Genomic DNA, 26,660 nt, shown 5'->3' on the forward strand with positions numbered 1-26,660 from the left:
TTGACTCATATCCAGCTTCTCGTCCACTGTGACCCCTAGGTCCTTTTATGCAGAACTGCTACCTAGCCATTTGGTCCGTAGTCTGTAGCAGTGCATGGGATTCTTCCGTCCTAAGTGCAGGACTCTGCGCTTCTCCTTGTTAAACCTCATCAGGTTTTTTTCGGCCCAATCCTCTAATTTGTCTAGGTTCCTCTGTATCCGATCCCTACCCTCTAGTGTATCTACCACGCCTCCTAGTTTAGTGTCATCTGCAAACTTGCTGAGAGTGCAGTCCACACCATCCTCCAGATCATTAATAAAGATATTAAACAAAACCGGCCCCAGGACCGACCCTTGGGGCACTCCGCTTGAAACCGGCTGCCAACTAGACATGGAGCCATTGATCACTACCCGTTGAGCCCAACGATCTAGCCAGCTTTCTATCCACCTTACAGTCCATTCATCCAGCCCATACTTCTTTAACTTGGCGGCAAGAATACTGTGGGAGACCGTATCAAAAGCTTTGCTAAAGTCAAGGAATAACACATCCACTGCTTTCCCCTCATCCACAGAGCCAGTTATCATAGAAGGCAATTAGGTTAGTCAGGCATGACTTCCCCTTCGTGAATCCATGCTGACTGTTCCTGATCACTTTCCTCTCCTCTAAATGTTTCAGAATTGATTCCTTGAGGACCTGCTCCATGATTTTTCCAGGGACTGAGGTGAGGCTGACTGGCCTGTAGTTCCCCGGATCCTGCTTCTTCCCTTTTTTAAAGATGGGCACTACATTAGGCTTTTTCCAGTCATCTGGGACCTCCCCCGATCGCCATGAGTTTTCAAAAATAATGGCTAATGGCTCTGCAATCTCACCCGCCAACTCCTTTAGCACCCTCGGATGCAGCGCATCCGGCCCCATGGACTTGTGCACGTCCAGTTTTTCTAAATAGTCCCGAACCACTTCTTTCTCCACAGAGGGTTGGTCACCTTTTCCCCATGCTTTACTGCCCAGTGCAGCAATCTGGGAGCTGACCTTGTGCATGAAGACAGAGGCAAAAAAATCATTGAGTACATTAGCTTTTTCCACATCCTCGGTCACTAGGTTGCCTCCCTCATTCAGTAAGGGGCCCACACTTTCCTTGATTTTCTTCTTGTTGCTAACATACCTGAAGAAACCCTTCTTGTTACTCTTACCATCTCTTGCTAACTGCAACTCCAAGTGTGATTTGGCCTTCCTGATTTCACTCCTGCATGCCTGAGCAATATTTTTATACTCCTCCCTGGTCATTTGTCCAATCTTCCACTTCTTGTAAGCTTCTTTTTTGCGTTTAAGATCAGCAAGGATTTCACTGTTAAGCCAAGCTGGTCGCCTGCCATATTTACTATTCTTTCTACACATCGGGATGGTTTATTCCTGCAACCTCAATAAGGATTCTTTAAAATACAGCCAGCTCTCCTGGACCCCTTTGCCCTTCATGTTATTCTCCCAGGGGATCCTGCCCATCTGTTCCCTGAGGGAGTCAAAGTCTGCTTTTCTGAAGTCCAGGGTCCGTATTCTGCTGCTCTCCTTTCTTCCTTGTGTCAGGATCCTGAACTCGACCATCTCATGGTCACTGCCTCCCAGGTTCCCATCCACTTTTGCTTCCCCTACTAGTTCTTCCCTGTTTGAGCAGCAGGTCAAGAAAAGCTTTGCCCCTAGTTGGTTCCTCCAGCACTTGCACCAGGAAATTGTCCCCTACACTTTCCAAAAATTTCCTGGATTGCCTGTGCACCGCTGTATTGCTCTCCCAGCAGATAACAGGGTGATTAAAGTCTCCCATGAGAACCAGGGCCTGCGATCTAGCAACTTCTGCTAGTTGCCAGAAGAAAGCCTCGTCCACCTCATCCCCCTGGTCTGGTGGTCTATAGCAGACTCCAACCACGACATCACCCTTGTTGCTCACATTTCTCAACTTTATCCAGAGACACTCAGGTTTTTCTGCAGTTTCATACCGGAGCTTTGAGCAGTCATACTCCTCTCTTACATACAGCGCAACTCCCCCACCTTTTCTGCCCTGCCTGTCCTTCCTGAACAGTTTATATCCATCCATGACAGTACTCCAGTCATGTGAGTTATCCCACCAGGTCTCTGTTATTCCAATCACATCATAGTTCCCTGACTGTGCCAGGACTTCCAGTTCTCCCTGCTTGTTTCCCAGGCTTCTTGCATTTGTGTATAGGCACTTAAGATAACTCAACGATCGTCCCTCTTTCTCAGCATGAGACAGGAGTCCTCCCCTCTTGCGCTCTCCTGCTTGTGCTTCCTCCCAGGATCCCATTTCCCCACTTACCTCAGGGCTTTGGTCTCCTTCCCCCGGTGAACCTAGTTTAAAGCCCTCCTCGCTAGGTTAGCCAGACTGCTGGCGAAGATGCTCTTCCCTCTCTTCGTTAGGTGGAGCCCGTCTTTGCCTAGCACTCCTTTTTCTTGGAACACCATCCCATGGTCGAAGAATCCAAAGCCTTCTCTCCGACACCACCTGCGTAGCCATTCGTTGACTTCCATGATTCGATAGTCTCTACCCCGGCCTTTTCCTTGCACAGGGGGGATGGACGAGAACACAACTTGCGCCTCAAACTCCTTTATCCTTCTTCCCAGAGCCACATAGTCTGCAGTGATCCGCTCAAGGTCATTCTTGGCAGTATCATTGGTGCCCACGTGGAGAAGCAGGAAGGGGTAGCGATCCGAGGGCTTGATGAGTCTCGGCAGTCTCTCCGTCACATCGTGTATCCTAGCTCCTGGCAAGCAGCAGACCTCTCGGTTTTCCCGGTCGGGGCAGCAGATAGATGACTCATTCCCCCTGAGGAGGGAGTCCCCGACCACCACCACCTTCCTCCTCCTCTTGGGAGTGGTGGTCGTGGAACCCCCATCCCTAGGACAGTGCATCTTTTGCCTTCCAATCGGTGGAGTCTCCTTCTGCTCCCTTCCCTCAGATGGGTCATCTAGTCCACTTTCCGCATTAGTACCTGTAGAGAGAACATGGAAACGATTGCTCACCTGTATCTCCATTGCTGGTGCATTGCTCTTTCTTCTTCTGGAGGTCACATGCTGCCAAACCGCCTCACAATCCTTCTGTCCCTGCTGCGCCTGCTCTGAATCTTCAGATCATTGTGGCCGTAGAAGCATCTCCTGACGTCTGTCCAGGAAATCTTCATTTTCCCTTATGCAACGCAGAGTCAACACTCGTTTCTCCAGCCCTCGAACCTTCTCTTCCAATATGGAGACCAGCTTGCACTTTGTACAGACAAAGTCGCTTCTGTCCTGTGGAAGAAAGACAAACATGGCACAACCTGTGCAGGTACAACAGCTGATCGCTCACCTTCCATATCACCGTCCTCTTAAGAGCTTCCTCAACAGTTGCAGGAACTACTCAGAGAAACCTGCAGATGAAAGCCTCAGTGCGCTCTCCCCAAGCGAACTCCCTCTGTTAGCCTCTGCTGTTCGCCGCTCAGCTGGTTCGCTGCTGACTGCCCTTATATACCAGTCAGGCCCACTCAAGGCCCACCTGGAACAAAGCACTCCCAATTCACACTTTTCAAACAAACAAGCAAGCAATCAAGCACACGGTCAAACTGACCAACTGTCCCAGCAGCAGACACTCAGATACTCACCAACACAGCCCCCCAATGCAGCACTTAGCATACCTCCTCTCGGACAGCTCCCAGGCAAACTCCCGCTGTTAGCCTCTGCTGTTTGCCGCGTTACTGGGGTCTGTTCCTGGCTCTGTCACTGACCGGCTTGGTGACATTGGGGAAGTCACAGCCTTTCTATCTTGGATTGGATCTCTTTGGGGCAAGGACTGTCCCTCTCTGTCTGTGCAGTGCCCAGCACAATCGGGGTGCTGATCTCAGTCAGGTTCTCTGCTATGCGCTGCATGATGGGGCTCTGATCCCCATTAGTGTCTGTGCAACACAAAGCACAGTTTATAGACTCACAGAAGTACTAACCCTTTCCTGAGTCTACTGGAAATACCTTGCCTGATGCATCCTAGGACCGCATTAACCCTTTTCACGGCCACATCACATGGGCAGCTCATGTTGATCACAGGATAATTCAATACACCTAGGTCTTTCTCCTCCTCTGTCACTTCCAACTGATAAGTCCCCAGCTCATTGCAAAAATTCTTGTCGTTAGTCCCTAAGTGCATAATTTTGCAGTATTAATTTTCATCCCATTTCTATTACTCTAGCTTTCAAGGTCATGCAGAACTTCTTGTATGATTTTCCTGTCCTCCTCCATATTGGCAATCCCTCCCAGCGTTGTGTCCCATTCTCACTTTTTGTGCCAAGGTCACTAATTAAAATGTTGAATAAGATTGGTCCCAAGACCCATCTCTGAGGAACTCCACTAGTAACCTCCCTCCAGCCTGACAACTCACCCTTCAGTATGACCCCCTTGTAGACTTCCCTTTAACCAATTCTTTGACCTTTCAGTTCTCATATTAATCCCCATCTTCTCCAATTTAACGAATAGTTTCCCATGTGAGACTGTATCAAATGCCTGTATCAAATGCCAGGTTTCTCTGGCACAATCTAACTTTTTTAACACCATGGTTTTTTTACTTATAGTGCTGAAGGCTGGAAGGAACTGTTAACAATAGGCTGAGAATGGCTATGTGGAGGTGGGGGAGGGGATGGTAGTGTGGAGATGGGATGGGGAGGGGATGGGAGGTTGGAGGTGTATCTGGGATTTTGTTTTGTAGGAGTTCATGTCTCTGCTCCCTGTGGCCATCGTGCATTCCGTATCAGAGCAGCATGTCAGCAGAGCAGACACACACACCATAGCTCCATCTGGAACATGCAGCTTTCACTGCTAGATGGGATAGGCGATTTTTCAGCAGCCCAGCTTGATATGCCTGGCTGGGGTGGATTCACTTGGACGGGGGTCTGGGGCTCTGATAGTTTGCGATATTCCTTTTTGCATAGTCAGTTCTTTCCCTTTATTGTTTTGCCCCCACCTGTGCCCGATGTCACTCTCTTCTTAACTTGCTTCGGTTATTTCAGTTCCAGTTTTTAAATGGGATCTAATAATTGCAAAGCTGAATGAAAGATGAAACAAACAGAACCATTTGAATTTTGGCACATAGCTGGTAGTGAAGGTCTGCTGTAATTACCTGGTTACCTATAGCATTTTCTGGTGGGGGTGGATAAAGCAATGTCAAAGAGACAAAAGTGCTTTTTAGGGCAAAAGGGCTCGTCAGGTGTTTGGTCTCTAAGGAACATGTCACCGGCCAGGGCTTGCAGCCTTTCAGCAGTGGTGCGCTGGATTGTATTTAGGAATCTTAAAATAAAAGGTTAAGACTGCTGGTTCACAATATCCAATGAAATCTTGCAAACAATTATACAAATATACCCTAATGCTATTAAAACAACATGGTGTTAATACTGATTCAAAACTGAAATTAAAATTACAAGATAAATGCATGAGAAATGAGCTGACACCTAATTACCATTTCTTAATGCCTAAAATTTTGACACTTGCTCATGCCATCTTTTTTTTTTTCAAAGTGCTGCACAGCACACAGTCAAGTTAATTAATGAAAGCACACCGATTATTGACTGCTTTGTGTTGCATAAGCATCTGATTAAGAACCTAATTAAAACTGTACCACTGTAAGTGGAAATGCATCAACCCAGTTTAGCTCCAAGTTGTTTAGATGTGAATGAAAAGTTTCTAAATTAAATACATGGCAGAATGGTTAATGGGGAAAATATACTGAAGTGCCTCTACCCAGTCCTGTTGACTTCTTCTCCCAACCCCCCAATGAGTTCTCGCATGTTGGTCAACTCGGCTCCCAGTCCCACATCAGTTGTGCCCTCTCCCAGCCTAATCCATTTCTACTGCAATTCTTCTCATCAAGGCACGGGGCTGGCGCTGCAACCCCCTAAGGTACCTGCGTTAATCACGGTCTCTCATACTGGGGCTATTTACATTTCAGGGAACGATTTATCAGAATTACTAACTCTGGGAGGTGGGAGAGAGGAGAGGCTGGGAGGGAGTTTGCTCCCCACATTCTGTAGGGCCATGTTCAACTCTGGTAGCCTCCATGTTACCTCATCCTCCACCCTCCCCCAGGTGTCTCTGCTCATGTGTCAGAGTGTCGTCTTCAGATCATAATGCCACTGGCCTCAGCAGAGCTCCCAGACAGCAGCTACATCACGATGGGGTTACGGTACTGAGAGTTAAATACATCACAGGGAGGGTGTAATTGTCCTGAAATGAAGCATTACAGTCCAGGAAGAAAGAATTCAAGTACGTCATTACTTAAAATTATTCTTGAAAGGATTGGATTTTTATGAATAAATTGCAGTAAATGTTGATTTCACTGTACACACACAGATGAAAAAATATTTATATAGGTAATATACAGCAATGCTTCTGGAGAAAGTCAAATTTGATTTAAGAATATTTATACTGTATATTTTGCGTGTGACATTGGCAATTTCTTTTTGAACAGTTATTGATTTGGCTTTTGGAATCTCAACATTTACTGTAATTAAATAATTGTTGTCCGACGACCCCCATAACTTCCCACAGGTCTGATCGTTGAAATTATAAACATTGAAAAAAGAGCTTAAAAATAAATATCGATATCATTTATTGAAATTAAAAGAAAGAAATAGACAAAATGAATTTTGTCAAACCCCCTTAACAGCAATCACAATATGCTTGAGGGTGGAAATTCACAGCTAAGGCACCCAACCTTAATTCTGCCATGTAGTGACACCAGGCAAGTGCCAGGGCTACGAATTAGGCATTTTAGTGTATAAAGTTCCAGATTAGATCATACCAATTTGTAAAGACACCTGAGATCTTTCCCTCAGGATATCACGTTCACTAGTTTTTTTTTTATTTTTCTATTGGTTATTCCCAGAAGTCAATAGATAAATAACATTCTATCAGTTATGTAGTGTCTATAATTTTGCACTAGGGGCCAGGTCCTTGGAGAGACGGAACCTTGGTTTCATTTTAACTTCTCCATGCTCAGCAGCTTCTGGAATTTGGTTCAAAGTATTTACATGTTTCCCTGTCCTGTTCTTAAAAGTGCTGCTATAGAAAGTGGGGAAGGGCAGGAACTGACTGCAGGATCAATAGCTGAGTCCCTTAGATATTTATAGCTCATCGGAAGGAGGACGGGGATTGGTGGGTGTCTGGGGATTTAATAATAAACACACAAATATTGTTCTTAGTGAATTTTCATCTTCTAATTCCCATAACCCACTAATTATCCCTGGCTGTCCCTGGAGGTCTGGGGAAGGAGTACTAATAAACTCCTTTGGCCAGTGTGGAACCTAAGGCACAAGGATCTTTCAGTGGCTGGCTCAAAGTCACCCAGAATGAAATTCACTTCACAGGATAAACCCCTAGTTGCTGGGATCTGCAGAGGGGTGGGGAGGTGACTTCCATTCTTGAGCATGGACCCCCTTTAATTCTCACCCCAATCTCATACACTACCCCAACCTTCCCCTGCACTGATGGACCCACTTGATGCTTCCAAAGCCATCTGCCATAGGACCTGGAGGGGACAGAGGCCCAGCTCCAGAAATACTACCTGTGCCCACAGCCCCCATGCTGTGCTAGAGTTGCCCTGACTTTCCACTCTGCAGATTGGTTTAGCTGTACCCAGCCCGTGCATCCACCACACACAAACTTTGTCACAACACACATCCCAGGATTGGGAAAGACCATCTGGGGCTGTCTGTAGTCTCCCTTTGCTGCTGTCAGAGGAATGGGGTGGTCCCTCATATAGGACACAAACATACCCAGGGGCAGAAGGGAAATGTAGTTTCTTCCAGGGGTTTGAAAACGTTTGATTTAGAGTCCTGAGCTCTGTCTTCCTGTTTCTCCTTCTGCCACTTTCAGATCTCTTGGAGAGACAAGGTAGGTGAGTTAATTTCTTTTAGAACCAATTAAAAATACCTCTCTTTAATACCTTGGGACCAACATAGCTACAACGACTCTTTTCCCTTTGTACCCACTCTCACCCTCCCTTACCTGAGACTGTCCCCTGTGATGGGAGTTCAGTCCTGTAACTGGACTGGGTGTTCCCAGCACTGGCGGGAGTGAAAGCCTGTGTGCATTAATGACAGCAGCAACTCTGGGACTCGACACATAGGGAGAAGAGATGGGAGTGAGGAGGTTATGTTTGTGCCTGGTGTGAGTTACTCATGTGGGAATTCTGTGCCACTGCGTATGCACAGAATTCATGTCCAGTGCAGAATTATTTTTTTTGCATGAAGAAAATAAATTCTGCCCGAGAAGTGCTGCAGTTCTGCCTTTCACCCACCCTGTTGCACCAGAACAGCCAACAGCCAGCTGGGTTGATCTTGGTGGGAAATTGTTGCCCCGAGCTATACCCCAAATAGGAAGAGAGTTAGTGGGTGCAACTTAGAAGAGTCCTGAGACATGGCTGCCTCTGGGGGTGGGGAGAGAGTGTCTACTCATTGTCTACTCACAAGAGAGAGTGGAAAAGGGCACAGGAGGAGCAAGTGTCCCCATGGAGACTGCCCAGCCCCAGGTTATCCAGTCCCAGACGCTTCTTCCCCCAAACCTCTTCACCCCTCCGAACATCAGTTACCAGTCTTCCCTCGCTGCTCCCCCTTCCTGACTGGCAGAGAGCCTGTAAGCCAGTAGTGTGTCAGGGCTCAACCCTCTGGCTGAGTCCTTGGGGCACTTTCTTCCTCTCTCAGGGTATCATGCCACAGGGGCCCCACAAATCTACATTGCTTAGGCTTTGGCTTTCACCTCGGGTGGTGGGGCTCAGGACCCTGGACTTCAGCCCCATGCGCTGGGACTTCAGCTTTCTGCTCTGGGCCTCAGCGAGACTAATGCTGGCCTTGCTTGGCAGCCCCCCTGAAACCTGCTAGTGGCCCCCCAGCGGGCCCCAGACCCCTGGTTGAGAACCACTGCCTTACACCACGAATCACAGCAATGTTCAAGTTACTGCCGGTTATAGAATCATAGAATATCAGGATTGGAAAGGACCTCAGGAGGTCGTCTAGTCTAACCCCTTGCTCAAAGCAGGACCAATCCTCAACTAAATCATCCCAGCCAGGGGGGAGGGATAGTTCAGTAATTTGAGCATTAACCTGCTAAACCCAGGTTGTGAGTTCAATCCTTGAGGGGGCCATTTAGGGATCTGGGGCAAAAATCTGTCTGGGGATTGGTCCTGCTTTGAGCAGTGGGTTGGACAAGATGACCACCTGAGATCCCTTCCAACCCTGATATTCTATGATTTGTCAAGCCTGACCTTGTCCCAAAGGACCAGTCACTTACTTAGGTCAATTGAATCTTAGATCTCACAACAAAGACAATGCTTGTAAACAGTCCTTTAATAACCTGTATTTAGACAAATTTAAAAGGAAATGAGAGTTGTTTATAGAGTTAAAGCAGGTAATCCTATAGATGCAGTGAAGTTACAGTCTTAAATTTCAAAAGGTAATAGAAGTTTCTATAATAGCAAGCTCTTTATCTTCCTTAGGACTAACCCAGGCTAATCAGCGGGGGATCTCTTGCTTATGCCTAGAAACTTTGCCCCCCAGAGTCCAAGCAGAATACAGATAATCAGTTCGTTCTGTATGGGGTTTTTATCCCCTTCCTGCCATGTGATCTGAACTGCAAACTCAGCTAATGGGAAGTCAAGAGCACAACAACAATATTTTGTCTTCTTTAACATCCCATAATAGTCTATCTGGTGTGTTGATGGACAGTTCCTGCCAGGCAGGATGTAATGCATTCTGTTGCCAATCAGCACTTCACATAGGTAAAGTCTCTCTCCTGTCTGGTGATTTACATAGCCACAGAGGCTCACAATGCAACTAGTCAGATATTATCCCAAGCAGCAACTCACGAGCATTCAATGAAGTCTAAACACATTCTTATAATCCTAATACTGTTTTAACAATACTAACACAGGTGAGTCAGACTGATTCCAGCTATGTGTTTGTCCATATTCAATTAAGACATCGGGGCTTTTGCAAGAGCTAACACCTCATCTGCCAGTGTCACAGGCAGGATGGGCAGGGATGCTGTCTCTAGCCTCTGTTTGCCAGAAGCTGGGAATGGGTGACAGGGGATGGATCACTTGATGATTACCTGTTCTGTTCTTTCCCTCTGAAGCACCTGGCATTGGCCACTAAGCTAGATGGACCATTGGTCTCACATAGTGGGCCCTTCTTATGTGCACAGTGTCTATGAGGCATATCTACTCATTTGGACTCATTGGGGAGCCACAGAAAGAAACAAGGTGTGCTGAGGCAAGAAGGTCCAGTGTCAGAGCCCCCAGGTTCACGCTTGTTAAAAGCTAAAACTAGGCCCAACCCTTGAAAAGGGGCACTCCCAAGACACACTGTATAAAGGCTGGAGCATCAAACAACTTTGTAAACCTGAGACAGCTGCCTTGGGGACAATGAGAGGGAGAATCCCCAAAGTGACTCCTTTGATTCTGCTCTTTTCTGGCCTTTGGTTCATAGAATAATAGAACTGGAAGGGACCTTGCGAGATCATCTAGTCCAGTCCCCTGCACTCAAGGCAGGACTAAGTATTATCTTAGACAATCGCTGACAGGTGTTTGTCCAGCCTGCTCTTAAAAATCCCCAATGATGGAGATTCCACCACCTTCCTATGCAATTTATTCCAGTGCTTAACCACTCTGACAGGAAGTTTTTTCCCTAATCTCCATCCTAAACTGCCCTTGCTGCAATTTAAGCCCATTGCTTCTTATCCTATCCTCAGAGGTTAAGAAGAACAATTTTTCTCCCACATCTTTGTAACAACCTTTTATATACTTGAAAACTGTGATCGTGTCTCCTCTTCTCCAGACTAAACAAACCCAGTTTTTTCAATCTTCCCTCATAGGTCATGTTTTCTAGACCTTTAATCATTTTTGTTGCTGTTCTCTGGATGTTCTCCAATTTGTCCACATCTTTCCTGAAATGTGGCACCCACAACTGGACACAGTACTTCAGTTGAGGACTAATCCTATTTACTTCAGACCTTTTCTCCAGTTTGTCCAGATCATTTTGAATTTTAATCCTATCCTCCAAAGCACTTGCAACCCCTCCCAGCTTGCTATCGTCCGCAAACTTGATAAGCGTAACAGAGACTGTTACTGGGAGAGTTTCACCATTTCTCAGAGGGTTACACCCTGATGGGAGGGGGCTAGGCCTCTACTGGAAGAAGGTCAATCTGTGCTTCAGTGTGACAGAACTAGAATGTCCATTAGCAGGGAAAAATCCTGAGGGGAATCGGCATGTGGCATAGACGAAAGCCCCATCTGAATTTTCTCACATTGCCCTTCTCATCCTGTCAGGCTACAGAATAACGTCCACATTTTGCTCCAGATCATCCCATCCTCCCAGGGGGAAGGAAATGGCTGCAATGGAGCTGGCTCAGGTAAGAGATAATCACGGAACTGGTGGTGGGTTCTGCTTGGATGGAGAAGAGCAGTAAAGGCAAAGGAAGGTGGTAGCTGCTACAGGTGGTGGGAGGCAGGAAATAACATGATGTGACAAACCCACTGAGACTTGTGTAATTTAGGGTGTGATTAGGGGGTGTTGTCTGGGAACCGCTGTGCCCTCTAACCCTCAAGCTGGCTTGTCTCACACTGCTTTGCTGGAGATTCAGTCAGCCTCTCCAGGCCCTGTTATCACCCAACACGACAGCAGGTGGCACCATACACCCAACTAAGCTACCTGGGTGCTTTACCTGAGCCACTCAAGGACAGATAGAAGAAAACAGCCAATTTCCCAGATCCCCAAACTTGCACACTTGCTGTAGTATAAATTCAGAATTATACCATCTTATAGTGCACAGGGATCTCCATAATGTAATCTCATTAATATAATTTGCCTTCCCCTCGATATGGGAAAGATGTGCACAACAAGCTTGTGCTAACCACGCTGAGATTTTCTCCGGACACTTCACTCAAAATACTTAACACTGGTTAAGATAAAGCATAAAACAAGTTTATTAACTGCAGAAAGATAGATTTTAAGTGATTATTGTTAGAAGAAAAAAGGAGCAGGTTGACCCGAAGGCGAATATGAGTACAGGCTTCTTTATTGCGATACTGTTCCCCTCGACCCAATTGTTGAGTAAGCACTGGATTAGTTACATCACGCTTCTTTTATCTAAGTTAGTATGTACACGCCTACATCCATTACAACACCCCCAAAACCCTTAAGTAATAGAAACACCCATACAGTTAGTATACCCACCTCGTCTATTATTCACAGGATTGCGCATGTCATACAGACATTTTTACCTTGAAAATACAGTTCTTTGCATTAATGTGTTGCTACAAATTTCCCTAATCATCAGTTCTCAGGGGACGGAGGAAGGGGCAATGAGCAGTTTTCAGGGGAGGGTGGAAGGGGCCATAAGCCAGGGCTTGTTTATGTAGCTGCGAAAGGAAGGGAGGGGGAGATAACATTTCTTTTACTTTCTTTCACACAAAGGACATTCATTCCAACAACTAGATTTCTCATGCATTGATTCTTATCAATTCTTACAAGCAACAGAGAATGGAAAAATATGGCAACTTATTTATTAAGCAAAGAATTACTGCATAGAATCATAGACTATCAGGGTTGGAAGGGACCTCAGGAGGTCATCTAGTCCAACCCCCTGCTCGAAGCAGGACCACTTCCCAACTAAATCATCCCAGCCAGGGCTTTGTCAAGCCTGACCTTAAAAACCTCTAAGGGAGGAGATTCCACCACCTCCCTAGGGAACCCATTCCAGTGCTTCACCACCCACCTAGGGAAACAGTTTTTCCTAATATCCAACCTAAATCTCCCCCATTGCAACTTGAGACCATTACTCCTTGTTCTGTCATCTGGTACCACTGAGAACAGTGTAGATCCATCTTCTGTGGAACCCGCTTTCAGGTCGTTGAAAGCAGCTATCAAATCCCACCTCATTCTTCTCTTCTGCAGACTAAACAATCCCAGTTCCCTCAGCCTCTCCTCATAAGTCATGTGCACCAGCCCCCTAATCATTTTTGTTGCCCTCCGCTGGACTCTTTCCAATTTTTCCACATCCTTCTTGTAGTGTGGGGCCCAAAACTGGACACAGTACTCCAGATGAGGCCTCACCAATGTCGAATAGAGGGGAATGATCATGTCCCTCGATCTGCTGGCAATGCCCCTACTTATACAGCCCAAAATGCCGTTAGCCTCCTTGGCAACAAGGGCACACTGTTGACTCCTATCCAGCTTCTCGTCCGCTGTAACCCCTAGGTCCTTTTCTGCAGAACTGCTTCCTAGCCATTCATTCCCTAGTCTGTAACAGTGAATGGGATTCTTCCGTCCTAAGTGCAGGACTCTGCACTTGTCCTTCTTGAACCTCATTAGGTTTCTTTTGGCCCAATCCTCTAATTTGTCTAGGTCCCTCTGTATCCTATCCCTACCCTCCAGCGTATCTACCACTCCTCCCAGCTTAGTGTCATCTGCAAACTTGCTGAAAGTGCAGTCCATGCCATCCTCCAGATTATTAATGAAGATATTGAACAAAACCGGCCCCAGGACTGACCCTTGGGGCACTCTGCTTGATACTGGCTGCCAACTAGACATGGAGCCATTGATCACTATCCATTGAGCCCCGACGATCTAGCCAGCTTTCTATCCACCTTACAGTCCATTCATCCAGCCCATACTTCTTTAACTTGGTGGCAAGAATACTGTGGGAGACTGTATCAAAAGCTTTGCTAAAGTCAAGGAATAACACATCCACTGCTTTCCCCTCATCCACAGACCCAGTTATCTCCTCATAGAAGGCAATTAGGTTAGTCAGGCATGACTTGCCCTTGGTGAATCCATGCTGACTGTTCCTGATCACTTTCCTCGCCTCTGCCTTTGTCCCCTAATGCAATGTCAGTACATTAGCAGCTTCTCAGCTCTTTTACTTAACCCTAACATATGCCAACAATTATAAGTGATAGCAAACAGATCAAAGCAGATTACTTAGCAAATAACCAAAAACTCAAACTAAACCTAACATACTATATGGATAGAATTTGAATTAGCAATTTCTCACCCTGACTGATGGTAAAAGCAGTCCACCAAGTTTCCATACACAAGCTAGAAATCCCTTTACCCTGAGACCAGCACTTCCCCCAGTTCAGTCTTTGTTTCTTAGGTGTTTCCAGGAGTTCTCTTGCGTGGGGAATGAGGCCAAGAGATGATGTCACGCCCCACCTTATGTAGCTTTTCCACATGGCGGGAACCCTTTCTTCCAAACTCAGTTCCCAGTTCAATTTGTGGAAAAATAGAGGTAACAAAATGGAGTTCAGTGTCATGTGGTCTGGTCACATGCCCTAGCATGCACTGCTGAGTCATAGTAGCCATGACTCATAGGCTGCCTGAAACCTTCACAGGAAGGCTGAGCTCTTCCACGGTCCATTGTCTTTGTTGATGAGCCATCAGCACTGTCTGGCTTCTTCATTGTTGTACCTGAAAGGCTAGTTGTGGGTGTTACCCAGAGTAAAAACATTTGAAATACAGGTACATAGTCAATATCCATAACTTCAGATACAAACATGATCTATGCACACAAATAGGATAATCCTATTCAGCAAATCATAACTTTTCCAATGACACCGCACATGAGGCATCTTGCACATAATGTATCATAATTATGACCTAATCCTATTATAATCATACAACTATACTGAATATGGGGTGTAGTGCCATATAGAGCCTAAATTCAAGACACAGGAGTTGGGAATGGAATGTCCCCTCTTTGTGGAACAAGAAATAGCTCTCCAACAAGGGCTGGGAAAACTTCCCAGATTCCCAATGCTGGAGCCTGAATCTATTGACACTTCATTAGTTCCCACCACCCCCAATCTTTGTGGCAACTGCTAACTTTCAGTGATGATTTTATATTCTCCTCTAGGTCATTGATAAGAATGTGAAATAGCACAGGGCCAAGATCCAATCCTTGCGGGAACCCGCTAGAAATAAATCCATTCGACCATGGTTCCCCATTTACAATCCCAGTTTTTAATCTATTTAATGTATGCCATGTTTATTTTGTATCATTCTAGTTTTTTAGTCAACTTATTGTGCTGAACCAAGTCATATGCCTTACCGAAGTCTAGGTATATTACATCAATACTATTAGCTGCAATCAAACTTTTCATCTCCTCCAATAAGGATATCCAGTTAGTTTGATAGGATCTATTTTCTCTAAACCTTTGTTCATGGGTACTAATTATATTATCCTCTTTTTTAATTCTTTATTTTAATGAAATCCAGTATTGGCTGCTCCATTATCTTGTCCAGTATCGATGTCAGACTGACACTCTTGTAATTAGCTGGGTCATCTCTTTTACACTTTTTAAATATTGGGACTGCATTAGCTTTATGCCAGTCTTCTGGAATTTCTCCAGTGTTCCAAGTTCTAATTAAAATAAACATTAACAGTCCACCACGCTCCTCCACCAGGTCTTTTAAAACTCTTGGATACAAGTTATCTGGACCCACTGATTAAACATGTCTAACTTTAATAGCTGCTGTTTAACGTCCTTGTGAGTTCTTGTTGGAATGGAAAGAGTGTCGTCGTCAACATCTTATGATATGAGTACAACATCTGTTTTTCTCCAAATCCAGGGGAGAAATATTTATTGAACACTTTACCTCTTCTGCATTATTTTTGATAATTCTGCCATTTCCGTCTAGTAATTTTATCACTACCATTGTTAGGATTAATTTTGTATTTGATATACTTTTAAAAACTTCCTTCTTATTGTCATTGATTGGTCATTGATTTCTGATAGCCAGTTTTCTACAATTCTGACCTTCTCCCTTATATTCTTTACTATTGACTTCCCCTTTCTTCCCATATTTTATTTGGAGTGTGTTGGGATCCCTACCAGGGAGCCACCAGCAGGGTCCAGAGACAGCCCTATCTCCTATATCAAGCTCTGGCTAGTAGGTATGTGATAAATGTGAAGACCCTGCCTCCATCTGTCAACTGCGAGACACAAACGTTCTCTCTTTCTACCCTCTGATGCCTCCTGGCTGCTCTAACCAACGTGGGGTGGGACTCTACTAACATGTGCCTACCAAAGCTTCCATTTACCTGGTGCTGCTGTTCCGTGAATAGTGGGGTTGTAATGGGGCAGCAGGTACTGAGTGTTGGACTCTTGCTCTTTCAGGGGCCGGTGACTTTCGAGGAGGTGGCTGTGTATTTCACCAGTGGAGAGGGGGCTCTGCTGGACCCCGCTCAGAGAGCCCTCTACAGGGATGTCATGAAGGAGAACTATGAGACGGTGGTCTTTCTGGGTAAGGAGTCCTGTCACCTCATTTATTAGAAGCTGTGGGGTCTCTAAAGAACCTGAGTAGTAATAACTTTATACCTTTATTCATCATACAAGTTTTGACAAGTTTCCTTGCCCCCATTTTTTTTCCTTATCACCCACCCGCTAGAATAATTTTTGGACATGTGCCTTTTTGGTGCCGTCAGTCATTTTAAAATTGCATTTAATGTATCCTTATTGGATACATTAATAACTAGCACTTTCATGCTTTTTCTTCATTTTAAGAGGAAAATATGCCACCTGTAGAATTCTAAATTGAGTAAATAGGTCGATGACTGACGCATGCTTGTGTGACTGTCAGATGAGCTCATCTTTTGAGAGGAGAGCGCATAATATTGCCATTCAGGATCCCACTGGTGAAAGGAGAACAGAGCCGTAGAAGGGGGGGAGTAGATAATTCTGGGGGGCCAGGAAATGGTGAGGTTGTGAGCAGGGTGAAAGCTAAGAAGCAGCAGGGATGGAGGAGGAAGTGAGAGACGAGGAGGGAACACAAGAAGCCCCAAGGTGCCAGGAGGTGGTGACAGCTGAGAGTAATGGGAAGAAGGGGAGGGGAGTGTGGAGGAAGGACACCCAGGAAGTGGGCTGGGTAGGTCAGTGGGAAGGACGAGAAGTTTTGGGATCTACAGTTGTGGGGGATCCCAGACATTTAACCCTGAATCCCTACCCAAGTCTTGTTGCTTTAGAGCCTACGCTCCAGTTTTATTTCTTTTGTTTCACTTCTTTTTACATTCCCCCCCCCCAATATTATTATTTTAACTCTTAACCTCCCTCTCTCGCTCATTACGCCCCTCCCCATATAACCTCCCCATCTCTATGCACAGTGACCCTGGCCACCGATCCTGAGTCCTTGCTGCATTCTTCCCTCCCATAGCAGGGCCACTACCTAGGCACAAATGGGCACTTTTTACAGCTCTGAGATTACATATTGGGGTACAACTTTCCCTTGTACATGGCTACTCAAAGTTAATTGAGAAGATGGAATTTGGTGAAACACACAAACTTGATTTAATACAGACAGTTATAATTGAAATCATAGGCAAGGATCAATACACATAATGATTAGACTAAGATAAGTATAGTAAAGAGGGTCTTGCCTTATGCATACTTACAAGTTATGGACACCTTTGGAAACAAAGGTCAAGGGGCAAGGGAGACCATCAGAATGGAGGCCCTGCTTGACTTTACTTGGGGACCTGACAAAATGAAAAAATGGTAACTAGGAGAGGTATTTTATCAGTTTCCTTATGGTAATAGGATGGCTATATACCATATCTGCTCCTTTGCTCTGATTAAAATAATGTCAATAGCTGCTGCAACCCATATCTGGCTTCTGGGAAGTCCATAATTAAGCACCAAGCATTAATACTCATGATTTACATCACTTATTTATTAATTCCAATATATGAATGTGGTCCAGCTGCTGAGATACTGCATAGCAACCTAATTGCTAAAGCCCGCCCCAAATTTACTTCCTTTCAGAATCCTGTGGCGTATTGCACCTATTCTGGTTCCTCATTAGTCTCTCAAAATCAGTGTGCAAAATATCTGATCTGGGATTCTCTCCTTAGTCCGATTCAGGTAAATCCCAGACTTCAGTATAACTACTCCCACAAAGCCTCCACCTAATATAAAGCCCTTAACTGTAGCAAGCTTAATAACCCATTTACTTATGTTCACCTCCTTCCCCTCCATGCATGTTCCAAACTAATAAGCAATACTCTGATAATGACATTTTACCCACAAGACATGTGACTAGGACATAGATCATAAAATCAGGTCAGGGTCAACAGGAGTGAGAGTTTGGAGAGAGTCTTGCCCTCCCCCCCCACCACCCCCCTTGCAGAAGCCACAAGCCGTCTTCCCTCCAGGCTCCTTGGATCTTTGAGCCTGTCCCTCCTGAAGTTGCGTTACCCAGTTCTTGTTTCTTACATTCTCCTTTTCCGGAAGAATTAGAGGCTGTTGCTCCTGAATTTTAGTGTTCCAGCCTTCTCCACACACTCGGAGAGTGTAATTCTCCCTCCCATTACATCTGAGTCACTAGATTTCCTAATTCCCCAAAATGTGCTTTTGCGATGTCACAGTTTTGGGGTAGCTAAGCCTTTGACCTGCCTCCACGGTCTGCTCAAGGAATGCCCTGTCAGGTATCAGGCCTCTAGCCAGCCCCTCTCTATGGGTAAGGACCCACATGCCTCTCGTTTTTTATTAGAGTTTGAGGATTGCAGCTAGTCCTCCATTGTGTTCATTGGACTAACGTCCAGTTCCTGTGCTTTGCTTTCTCTCTAAGGGCTGTGAGCAGTGTGTGTGTGTGTGATAGAGGTGGGAATTTTGGAGATACTTGTATGATACCAATACACACCTCAGTTTCCCCTCTGTGATTGGTATTGCTATGATTATAAAGAGCAGGAGACATGAGGTGTTTTGTCACGGAGCTGTCATGGGGTGATATGAATGGGTCATTAAGGACTGGCTGGGACCAACCTACATCAATGGAATACTCAACAGAGGCAAGGGAATAATTCTCACCTATCCATGGGAGGAGGATCTCAGCTTTGCTGAGTGACGCATACATGGACTCATTATGTTTTTGGGAGCAGGAAAAATTGGGTTTGCAGATGCAGGGAGCTGTACCGGAGTGAAGACAAATGGACAGGCAAAGTGAAAGGAAACCAAACTGTTTTTAACAGCAGAATGGCTCAAGAGCATTGGCCAATATGGAGTATATTGTCTTCTTTGCTTCTCTGTCCTAATCTAAAGACTTTTTAATGCTGTGTTTCAGTTGACTAATAAACCCTGCTGTGTTTTAACAGTCTGCCCAGTGTCACAGCAAAAACTTGCTGAGGTGCACTGAAGCATGAATGAGGAACAGTCTCTGAACAGGAGTGTAGTTTAGCTGGACCTGCTGGCAGAGCTCACAGGTTGAAATAGGAGTGTTGAAGCCAGAGGCTCAGTCTCAGGTGCTGAAACTACATGACCTATCCTTGTAGAAGAGTGGGACCCCTTGGGGGTCTGGCGCACTCAAGAGGCACCTCCCAAGGACTGTTTAAAAGCCAGGGCATTGCACATATGCTGTGTATCAATGACAGTGTGCCAGATGTTAAGCCTTATGGGAAAAAGATATAAAACAAGAAAAGGATCTAAATGTGTATTTACCATTGCCCCCTCAATAGTCCTCGTGGGAATCCCTCATCAGTTACAAAGGGTACGTCTATACCCAGCCGCTAGTTCGGCGGCTGGCAATCGAACTTCTGGGTTCGACTTATCTTGTCTGGACACGATAAGTCGAACCCGGAAGTGCTCGCCGTCGACTGCGGTACTCCAGCTCGGCGAGAGGAGTACCGCGGAGTCGACGGGGGAGCCTGCCTGCCGCGTGTGGACCGAGGTAAGTTCGAACTAAGGTACTTCGAACTTCAGCTACGTTATTCACGTAGCTGAAGTTGCGTACCTTAGTTCGATTTGGGGGTTTAGTGTAGACCAAGCCTAAGTGTATTAAAGGCTTCCTCTAAGGCTTACCTCTTGGTTATCAGGTCATGTCAGTTTTGTTAGAGGGCTTTCCCTTCACCCTCCCACTTCCCTGGTTCTTGTCATGCAGACCGCAAGCAGCAAAAGACCAGAAATCCGAAGGGAAGATAATGTGATGTTTATTGGGGTCATTTCCAAGCAAGCATATTCCAAAGTCTGTTACGCCAGTCGGGCTTGTCGCTATACGCCCAGAGAGTCTGTTCCCCAGTGTTCCGTTCCCAGCTCTGAGGCCGTGGAGCATATACCCTGCGTCCCCTTCACAGCTCTGATGCCGCAGAGCGTTGCCTGTGTCCCTGTTCCCATTCCCCCCATTAATAAACCTGATTCCAATTTCCTTTCCCCCTCCTGTTTGACCCCAGTTTACATAGTCATATTCTCAGCTATACCTTAACCAATCATTTTACTGAAATTTAACTAACCATTCCTAACATATTGTACCATAATTCTCTAACCAATTATATCCTACTACCCTAATTAATTACAGCTAGCAAAATTAATTATACAGCAGGCAGAAACAATTAGAGAACCAGACAGATTAACAATAGAAAAGTGATGGCCATAAAGATAAAACAATACAGAAATGAGGGTACCACAACCATTGATAAGTGTCTGTCTTGTCTATTCAGATTGTAAATTGTTTAGGGCATGGGCCATCTACTATTCTGTGTTTGTACTTCTCCTAGCACAATGGGGACCCACTGTTAGTTGGTCCTTGGGCACTAAGGTAATGAATATGATTCATAATAATAACAACTCTCCTGGCACTTTGAGCAAAGGAAGTTGGCCTTGGGATGTTACTGCTTAAAAATGAGCTGGGCTTAAAATCATGGAATATTCTTTGTGACAAGTATCCCACAAATTCCACTGACCTCCCTTGTTTTCTTTGCCTTGAGCAGGGTTACCAGTTTCCAAACCTGATGTGATCTTGCAGCTGGAACAAGGGGAAGAGCCGTGGGTCCCAGACCTCTACGGCTCTGAGAAAAAAGTGCTCCTGAGAGCTGCCTGCACAGGTGAGGAATTGGTTAAAGCAACTCAAAAACTGTCCATGAATACAGGAAACATTTGGGATGCCCTACAAAGACCTTGTGAGCTCTCCAAGTTCAGGATTGTTCCCTGCAGATGTGGAATCATTAGGCAGATGCCACTCATGGCTTCACACCTATCCTGACTGAAAACTGGCAGCAGATCCCTCCCTGATCTCACTTTCCCCTGAGTGTTCTGGTGAGATACGGACTAAAACTGATCCCTTCCTCTCTCCTCTGGGGAAGGGTTTGGGGAAAGTCAGCTCCTGATAGGTTTGATCTCTCCCACACACATTTTTGTTTGTTCATCCCTTTTTCCATTCCTGTCTCTGAGATTTCCTTTCTCCCCGGCACAGAGAGTGACCTATGTCTGGATTCTCTCTGTCTCCCATCAGGTGTTGGGATGGTGAGTGAGAATGAGGAGAATCCCCAGCAGGAAGATGCTGAGCAAGTAGAACCACATGGGATGTTATCAGGAAGATCCAAAGGGAATTTTTCTGGGAGTTGTGAACTCTCAGAAAAAGCAAAAGCCTGTGAGACTCAGCAGAGGCCAAAGGAAAACTTAAATAGCCACTCTGACCTTATTACACACGAGAGAATCAACTTGGAAGAGATACGCTACACATGCCACGAGTATGGGAAAAGCTTCAATGGGAGCTCAGACCTTTTCACATATCAGGGAATCCACAGAGGAGAGAGACCCTACATGTGCTCTGAGTGTGGGAAATGCTTCAATCGGAACTCACACCTTATCTCACATCAGACAGTCCACACGGGTGAAAAACCTTATGAATGCTCTGAGTGCGGGAAACGCTTCAATCGGAGCTCATACCTTAACACACACAGGAGAATCCACACGGGTGAGAAACCTTATGGATGCTGTGAGTGTGGGAAAGGCTTCAGTTGGAGCTATGCCCTTATCGCACATCGGAGAATCCACACAGGAGAGACACCCTACACATGCTCTGAGTGTGGGAAAAGCTTTAATCGGAACTCACAACTTATCACACATCGTAGAATCCACACAGGAGAGAAACCCTATACGTGCTCTGAGTGCGGGAAATGCTTCAGTCGGACGTCAGCCCTTATCACACATCGGAGAATCCACACAGGAGAGACGCCCTACACATGCTCTGAATGTGGGAAAAGCTTCAATCAGAGCTCAAACCTTATCACACATCGGAGAATCCACACTGGCGAGATGCCCTACACATGCTCTGAGTGCGGGAAAAGCTTCAAACAGAGCTCTAGCCTGAGCAGACATCAGAGAATCCACACAGGAGAGAGACCCTACACGTGCTCTGAGTGCGGGAAAAACTTCATTGAGCGCTCAGACCTTGTCAGACATCGTAGAATCCACAGTGGAGAGAGTCTCTGCGTGTGGGAAAAGCTTAAATCAGAGGTCATTCCCTATTAGACATCAGAAAATCCAAATGGGAGCAAACTGTAAGAAATGCCTTGATTAGGGCTGGCCAAAGATTTGTTTGTTTAAAAAAAAAAATCACACTTGCTAATTCCAATATAGTGATCTTTGTACCATCTTCACCGAGTTCTCTCAGCTCCCCCAGATGAGTTGCCTGCTTCTGCCTTTTGCAGCTCACCCTTCTTTGGGGTCAGTCCTGTGATCTTTTCTATCAACTCCTTTCCTTTTGAGTCATAGGTGTGTGTGTCCCTACAGCCAGGAATGTTCATCAGCTCCAGGTGCGGGAGAGAGGGTTGATTCCATCAAGCTACACTGAGGCAAAAACTACCTGTGCCTTACATCCACCAGGACTGTACATGGCATTGGCTGCTCAAGTTAGTGATCTTGGTGTAAAAAGACAATTATAGTTGTAGAGCAGATGCAGCCCAGGTGCAGTGGTTGGTATTAGCTTTCCCCTTGACCTGTGCTAAACTCCATGACTTTTCCTAGTCTAAACAAACCCTGAGCATCATGGTTATACTGTTCCCCCAGTTCAAAGCAATTGCTAGTCATCAAGTTCCCCCTTGGGGAACAAATTGTTTCATTCCCAGTTGCTCTGATGTTGCTTCAGGTTGTGCTGGAGAGCAGATATTTTTATTACCGTTTTCCTCACTTAAAATATATTGAACTATAACAAAGAGCAGGAACAGGACAGGGATAGGGAAAAATGTCATTTCACTCGCTGTAACAACAGAAGAAGCTAGGGTAAGTCAGAGGGATTCCCTTATTTCCCATCACCATCCCAACCCCCCTGTTGTTCAATTGGTTAGGTCAATATTTTTTCTAAAGGGGTGGGAAGAGGATTCCTTATTAAATGACATGTAAAATACCCATGCATTGGGCTCCCAAAACAGTTGTGCCTCAGGCCCTGCAGGAGGTCGCTCCTGAAGATATCTCCTTCCTAATCAGGTGCATGTTGCTTATTATTTGGGAAATGCAATCCCTTTCTGGATAGAGATGGGAAAAATGGAAGTGACGTTTCTGTTCAGCTCACCCCTGGGAGATGCTGCAAATTTGTAAAAAATGGAATCTGTGGTGAATGTGGTATAGCTGCAGAAAGATAACTATTTTTAATAGATACCTGACATTTGTTGTCTTACCGGGATTCTAAACCACACCTGATTTTAGTCCCTAATTTAAATCTGTGCCACCAGATTAAAGAAATAAAAAGGCATATTTGGGGGAGTTATACTTCACTATCGCTACTGATATGTTGTGTGGTTGGTGAAGAATTCTACTCCAGAGACTTGGACTAATTTTATACTTAAGGTCAAAGATTTAATAAGGACTCAGGTAGAAGTTGCAGGTACTAATGGTTGATTTTCACCCCAGATATGGAAGCTATGGTAACCTGTGGCCCAGGTAAACTATTTTTAGAACACTGCTCCCTAGTTAAGTGACATTGATCACAGTCCTAAAAGATGCCATGATTAAATTGGGAACAACTGTCTTTTACCATTTGGATCCAAAGTTAGATGAAGCACAGAGAGAAACAGCTGATTCCTTCAGAGCCATTCCATGCCTATGGGTCCCAATCTGGCTGCCTTGTTAGACAAGAAGCACTTCCATGCTGGACAAATGATGGTAGCCAATAAGGGATGTCAGAAGCAGGAGCAGGCTGACCCAGAGGCGTATTTGAGTAGATGGGCTTCTTTATTGCGGTACTTGTTCCCCTGGAACCAATTATCCAGTAAGCACTGAATTAGTTACAGCACGCTCTTTTTTTTTTTTTTTTTAGGTTAGTATGTACACGCCTACATTCATTACAACACCCCAAAACCCCTTATTAAGTAATAGAAATACCCGCTGTTAGTAAACCCACCTCTGTCTATTGCTCATAGCATTACACATACTTTTACCTTGAAAATACATTTCTTTGCAACAATTTGTTGCCATAAATCTTTATCCTCAGCAGTTCCCAGGCGAGGGAGGAAGGGGCTGTGAACAGTTCTCAAGGGAGGCGGGGGAAGGGGCCCTAAACCCAGGCTGGTTCATGTAGCTGGGAAAGGGAGGGAGGGGAAGATAACATTCCTTTTGCTTTCTTCTACACAAAGGGCATTTTTCTGCAGCCTCATCTTTATTAATCTTTATGAGCAACAGGGAAGGGAAGAATCTGGCAACTTGCATTTTAAACAAAGAAATACTGAAAAATTTGCAACTTATATATTAGAAACAAAACTATTGCCTACATATGCCTTTGTCCACTAATACCATGTCAGCACATTAGCAGCTTATTGTTATACTTAACCCTAAAATATCCCAACAAGGGAATGTATCAGATTCCAAGTTCAGACTGCAGGATACATGAATGTTGAGTCCTGACTCTGTGGTTTCGTGTCTTAGTTTTGCTATTTAGTCTTATGCATTTGTATCACTTCTCCACCTCCTGCTAGTCTGAAAGATTAGAAAGTGTGAAAATAGAGCACAAGTGGGTTTTTCTCATAATGCAACCTTCCCACATAGTGTCAGACCCCCTTCCACCCATACTTACGGGAGAAGACCCAGGGAGAAATGAACTCACAGAAATGAAAGGGTCCTAGGTTATTGAAGAAGGTGACTTCACACAAAACTCACTGGATGGAAATGGGAATTAAGACAAAACTGCCCTATAGGTTTATATTTTGTAATCTTTGAATAAGTTGTTACCAGCGACAATGAAATTAAACATGAATTAGTGTAACACTGAAAGTTATCACATAATCAGGTTTTCTTCTAGTTCTCTCCTACTATATTGGAAATGGTGGCTAATCCTGAAATTAAAACCTCACTCCAAAGGAATTAGAGTGGGAGAATATTTGAGAGAATTGCATGAACGAGAATAGAGACCCAGTATAGATTAATAATTTCTATTTCAAATGGAATTTATTTTGATCAATTTTCAAATCAATCTTCTGTTAAGAGGAAATTTACTCGAGACAAGAGGTGTAACCTTTTATCCAGTTAGAGGGTAACAGCCACAGAGTTCTCCAGGTCTCTTGTTTGCAAAGCAAAGATGTCACATCAGGCAGGAGATGTCAGAATCTAAAATGGTGATGGATGTGTGATGGTAGCTTTTCTGGGTTGGTGTTTTGTTTTGTTTTTTTTAATGTAATTTTTGTTTTGTTTTTTCAACCAGTTATTTTTATAGGTGCTGAGGCCCCTTTTCCTTTTGAGCACACCTGTTTAACCCTCAGGCCTGGCTCTAAGAACAGGAGTACTTGTGGCACCTTGGAGACTAACAAATTTATTTGAGCATAAGCTTTCATGGGCTACAGCCCACTTCTTGTTACTGAGTGACTAGAGAGGTTGAAGTGTTCTCCTACTGTTTTTTTGAATGTTATGATTCCTGATGTCAGATTTGCATTTATTCTTTTGTGTAGAGACTGTCCGGTTTGGCCAATGTACATGGCAGAGGGACATTGCTGGCACATGATGGCATGTATCACATTGGTAGATGTGCAGGTGCACGAGCCCCTGATGGCGTGGCTGATGTGATTAGGTCCTATGATGGTGTCACTTGAATAGATATGTGGGCAGAGTTGGCATCGGGCTTTGTTGCAAGGATAGATTCCTGGGTTAGTGTTTTTGTTGTGTGGTTGCTGGTGAGTATTTGCTTCAGGTTGGGGGGCTGTTTGTAAGCGAGGTCTGGTCTGTGTCCCAAGATCTGTGAGGAAACCTCCTCAGAACTGGCCTTGTGTTTTTTCATGTTTGATATCTTTGGGGTTTACACATCCAGACTAAATGCGGTTCACAGCAACAGATACTTTGAGAAACCTTCTGGGTTAAGCAGGCCTTTTCCAAATTGACATAGGCCCAAAGTCTGCCTCAATTCAGCTGGATTGGGACACATCTGTATCAAAGGAGTGGTTCACTCCTGATTTGCCCAGAGACCTTGGGGGAGGTGTGGTAAGATAGGATAAGTAGGAATCGACAACAATGAAGTTAAAGGTAAGGGTGAAAGACCCTCACCTTGCAGGTTAACAAGCCTGTTCTGTTCATTCCCTCTGACGCATCTGGCACTGGTCACTCTCAGGCAGCACACTGGGCTAAATGGACCATGGTCTGACCCAGTATGACCAGTCTTGAATTCTTATGTAAGCCATCTACAGCCTTGTCTACACTGGCAAGTTTCTGCTCAGGAAAGCAGCTTTCTGTCATGTAACTTCTGAGGTGTATGCACTGCCAAGCCACTTAGTGCACAGAAACAGCGCAGTTGTAGGGCTGTAAAAAAAAACACCCCGACAAGAGTTGTACATCTTTCTGTGCCGGGGCTACAGAAGACACCCTGGTGGATTACAGTGCTGCGATTTGGCCTCCAGGAGGTGTCTCACAATCCCTGTT

At 45.1% G+C, this 26,660-nt stretch overlaps 2 protein-coding genes across 7 annotated transcripts in view; one reads left to right on the top strand and one right to left on the bottom strand.

Moving 5' to 3' along the window:
* The window catches only part of LOC117870022 (zinc finger protein 501-like), a 273,140-nt gene extending 247,510 nt beyond the window's left edge, over nucleotides 1-25,630 (top strand). The window contains exons 1-5 of one of the 4 annotated variants that reach the window (XM_034757196.1): nucleotides 6,116-6,265; nucleotides 11,325-11,407; nucleotides 16,176-16,302; nucleotides 20,753-20,866; nucleotides 21,235-25,630. In XM_034757196.1, the coding sequence (XP_034613087.1) occupies nucleotides 6,232-6,265; nucleotides 11,325-11,407; nucleotides 16,176-16,302; nucleotides 20,753-20,866; nucleotides 21,235-22,295 (1,419 nt within the window). In that variant the 5' untranslated portion in view covers nucleotides 6,116-6,231 and the 3' untranslated portion in view covers nucleotides 22,296-25,630. Of the gene's footprint in view, nucleotides 1-6,115; nucleotides 6,266-6,347; nucleotides 7,899-11,324; nucleotides 11,408-16,175; nucleotides 16,303-20,752; nucleotides 20,867-21,234 lie in introns of those variants that run through there. The other 3 variants (XM_034757197.1, XM_034757194.1, XM_034757195.1) reach the window with 3 other exon arrangements.
* LOC117869996 (zinc finger protein 239-like) overlaps nucleotides 1-26,660 on the bottom strand; it is a 1,162,621-nt gene that overhangs the window by 951,681 nt on the left and 184,280 nt on the right. The gene's annotated exons all lie outside the window — the stretch shown is intronic.

The sequence above is a fragment of the Trachemys scripta genome, chromosome 25 (assembly GCF_013100865.1).
Source record: "Trachemys scripta elegans isolate TJP31775 chromosome 25, CAS_Tse_1.0, whole genome shotgun sequence".
In the NCBI taxonomy this organism is placed as follows: domain Eukaryota; kingdom Metazoa; phylum Chordata; order Testudines; family Emydidae; genus Trachemys; species Trachemys scripta.